The 3,605-nt window shown below is 40.1% G+C and overlaps 1 protein-coding gene across 1 annotated transcript; it reads right to left on the minus strand.

Annotated features, from left to right (window-relative positions):
• Positions 1–327: 327 nt before the first annotated feature.
• Positions 328–3,344, minus strand: LOC132551921 (patched domain-containing protein 3-like). Its single transcript, XM_060216065.1, has 3 exons — positions 2,357–3,344; positions 1,949–2,149; positions 328–1,733 (listed from the first exon to the last, which is right to left on the minus strand). The coding sequence occupies exons 1-3, from the start codon at positions 3,342–3,344 to the stop codon at positions 328–330; spliced, it is 2,595 nt and encodes an 864-aa protein (XP_060072048.1).
• Between the last annotated feature and the right edge of the window lie 261 nt (positions 3,345–3,605).

The following is a 3,605-nucleotide window of genomic DNA, read 5'->3' on the forward strand; positions in this document are numbered from 1 at the left end:
TCACTTGTTCAGAACTAAGTGAGTAGTGAAAATTTTGATTTGATGCCACTGAAGAAACAAGGGCTTTCAAAGCAAAATATCAATCTTACCTGTAATGACGAAGAATGTTTCAACTTTCGATTCTTTCTTATTTTAAATTTTTCGTAAACCTTTGGTTAATTTTAACCAATCATTGAGCAACTGGGGCCCCGGTCTTTCACAATAGGCGTGTAACATACATTAACAGAAAATCCTGTAAAAGCAGGTCGTGTGAATCTCATACAACAATACATTTGTGGACATGCTCATTATTTGGTATTAGAGTTCTAATGTCTTTTCACATTCTGTTCATACTTTTTGGTTAATGTTTAGGATAGTTTTCTGTTTAGTGGTCAGAAGCTTATCAGATGCCTTAGGGGCGTCTTCCTTGTCCTCAACGCTGATTGGACCAAATTTAGAAAACAATATAGGTAACAAGATGACGGCATGAGCGAGTCCGAACAGGAAAACAAGTATCATCATTTTAAAAAATGTTCTGAAGATGTAGGAGGAGGAGAAAATCAAAAGTGTGATCCCGATAATAGAAGAAAGAGCAGCATTGAAGACGGGAGCCCCCGCACGCTCGAGTGCCGCATTTACACGTACGTCGCGGGTGTTTCCCTGCACTGTGATGAAGGCGTGGCACATGTGCGCACTGGAGTCGACAGAAAAGCCAATACACATGATGAGTTCGATCATGGTAACTGTGCTTAATGTCATGTCCCAGTAGTACATAAACCCACACACACCAAGCAGGATCGTTGTCATGGTGATCGTTACACAAGCGATCAGAAAGGGATGAGGCATGAATAAGATCGTCATCACACAGATTACAACGATCGCAATACCCATAGTTGTTAACGTATTCGGCAATATGGCGGCAAATTGTTCAAAATCAAAGAACCAGTAACTGTATGCAATCAAAGGAAGTTCGAAATTATCGGCAATTCTGCGAACGTTGAGCATCATGTCTCCCTGGTCATTTGTAGAGGTGACGTCATTAGAAATTACGTAAAATCGTGAAGCTACGATTTCAGTTAAAGTTGGGTCAAATATGACGTCGTTCACATGATCTGGACGTGCGGATAAGAACCGTTTGAGACCAGTCACAAACTCCGATTTATTGCCCTCTTTGTACTGGGTAGATGCTACGTAGTCACGTAACCAGTTAATTTCGAGGTCAGAGTTCACATATTGATCACGTCTTGCCATTGCAAGGATTTCAGCTATTTTCTGTTGTAACATTGGATCATGGTAATTTTGGGGCGAGGTAAAGGTAAATGCAACCGGAACTTCAATTGTAAAATGATCTTCTATCAGTTTAGCATATGTGTGATAATATGAACTTTTGTCGACAATATTGCTGAGGAGTAGACCTTCCCTTAAATGTACACAACCGAATACAGCTGCTGACAGATATCCGATAAACAGGATAATAGAACACACCCTGAATCCCGAACTCGCCAGCGCTTTCTGCAAAAGATACTTCGGTAACGACTCCAGAAGTCCCTCATTATCACTTCGAATGCGCGGGGCTTCTCCACCGCAACACAACGCTAAACATTTGGAATGCCCTTCAGCAACGAGCTCTTGCCTGGACTTGGTGGGAAGACACGTGGCACAGTGTCTTCTAGCAGCTACACGTCTCTCGTTGATAACCATACACGGCATGAAGAAGGCAAGCTGATTTAGGTAGCAAAAGATGATAGCCGTACCTGTACAAACAACATTTATTTAATCTAGATGCTACTCAATATTTGGGTTTCAACAAGAAATTAAAAAAAAAAAAAAACAAAAACAAAACACCAGTTTTCACCATCAAAACTTTCATTTTAACTTTTTATATGATTTTGTATACTTTCTGAATTGTGATTCGAAAGTTTTCTTACGTTTTTTGTATACTTAATGGAAACAATAAAAATAGTCTCACCAGTAAAAAGACAGAAGTTTTGCACTCCAAGGAATACGGAAGTAGCTCCTATAGCAAATGCCAGGAAGTCGGTAACAGACGTGATGGTGATGGCCACGCCCCCTGTTCTCATAGTATGCATGATTCGCTCTTCGACAGAACTCTTTACGTCTGCATCAGCCAGGCAAGACATCAGAATAAACATGTCGTCCAAACCAATTCCTACATGAAAGACATAAAATTAAGATAACAGACAATATGATAGCAAAAAGGCTAGAGTGACCATGGGTTAACTTAAAAGGTCGTCATAATCAACCAATAAATTCAGAGACAGAAAGATGGAAACAAAAATAAGCAGTGGTTTAAATGCCTTTCTGGGAGAAATAAAATATATTTCTTCAATATAAAGAGTGAACGTGACCTACTCACCTAGCACGAGGAACGGCATTATCCCAACGATCTCTACGTACTTTATCCCGATGACACTGAGCAGTCCAAGTGAAGAGGCGATAGCAAGGCAAGTAGCTAAAACACTGGCGCGACCAAGATTTTGTCTCTCTGAAACACAGTTTCCGCCAGAGGTCGCGCAACTCGCGTAAACCAACATTATCAAAATTGTAAGACAAAAGAACTTCAAATCACCGCTAATGTTCTTACTTAATTCTTCGTCTTTTGAAATGGAGGCCGCATAAGCAACTGAGATGATCGGTGAATCAAATGAGGTCATGGCATCTACAAAGATCTTCTCCCAGTCCGCTGATCTCCTTAAGGCTTCCTTCGTGTCTTGTCGTAGGTAGTAACGTAGAAAAATCATCGAGGAGAATTCAAGAGTCCCGTTAGAAGATTGTATGTCTCCGAAATTGGTACTAATGACATTTCTGGAAAATATTGGGAACGTGACATTTTTCATCAGAAGATGTTCCATAAAGTTGGCAGTAAAGAGAAAATCTCCTGAGACTACACAGTGTCCATTCCGTAAGGCACAAACTTCAGAAAAAGTAGAAATGGTTCCATTCTTTGTTTGGTTGATATTTCTTACAAATGTGTCCACACGCTTCACTTCATCCAGATATGATGGTGTCAAAATATTGGACCCATCTTTCGTCTGCACAATCACGTGACATTCCTTATTGAGTCCTGTGATTCCTCGAGGGAAAAAGTTGGACCCGGACTTGTCGGTAAACAGTTTGTCGAGACGTGCTTTGTCGTCGTAGGCTCGGGCTCCACGTGGAGTATACAAGACCTCTGTGTCTGTCTCAGACTCCAGGTGAAAGACGCCAAAGCCAAACACGGCACAGTTCAGGGCTATGCAGACAGTGATGATGATTACTGGATAACGACTGACCAGTCGTCCGTATATCTCAAACACGCGCCCGAGGCGTTCCTCGTGCTGTTTGTAGAACTTTGCGATTGACATTTTGTGATTTTCTACAACAAAAACATTGGGGTATTTGTATTATTTACGGTTACAAAAATCCTAAAGGGACAATTTACATAATGTTGTAATTCTGTTATCTGTTAGTGGTCATCACATTTAGATATAGTATTGGTAATATTGAGGTATGGTACAAAATACGCTACAATTGTACATGTATTTAAACAATTAAGTCTTAAACAGTATATATTATAACATGTGATCTATTGAAATTTTTTATGAATGCCTATAGGATTTCATGAA

The sequence above is a fragment of the Ylistrum balloti genome, unplaced genomic scaffold (genome assembly GCF_031769215.1).
Source record: "Ylistrum balloti isolate Yb309-2 unplaced genomic scaffold, AGI_CSIRO_Ybal_v1 Utg370226, whole genome shotgun sequence".
Taxonomy (NCBI): Eukaryota; Metazoa; Mollusca; class Bivalvia; order Pectinida; family Pectinidae; genus Ylistrum; species Ylistrum balloti.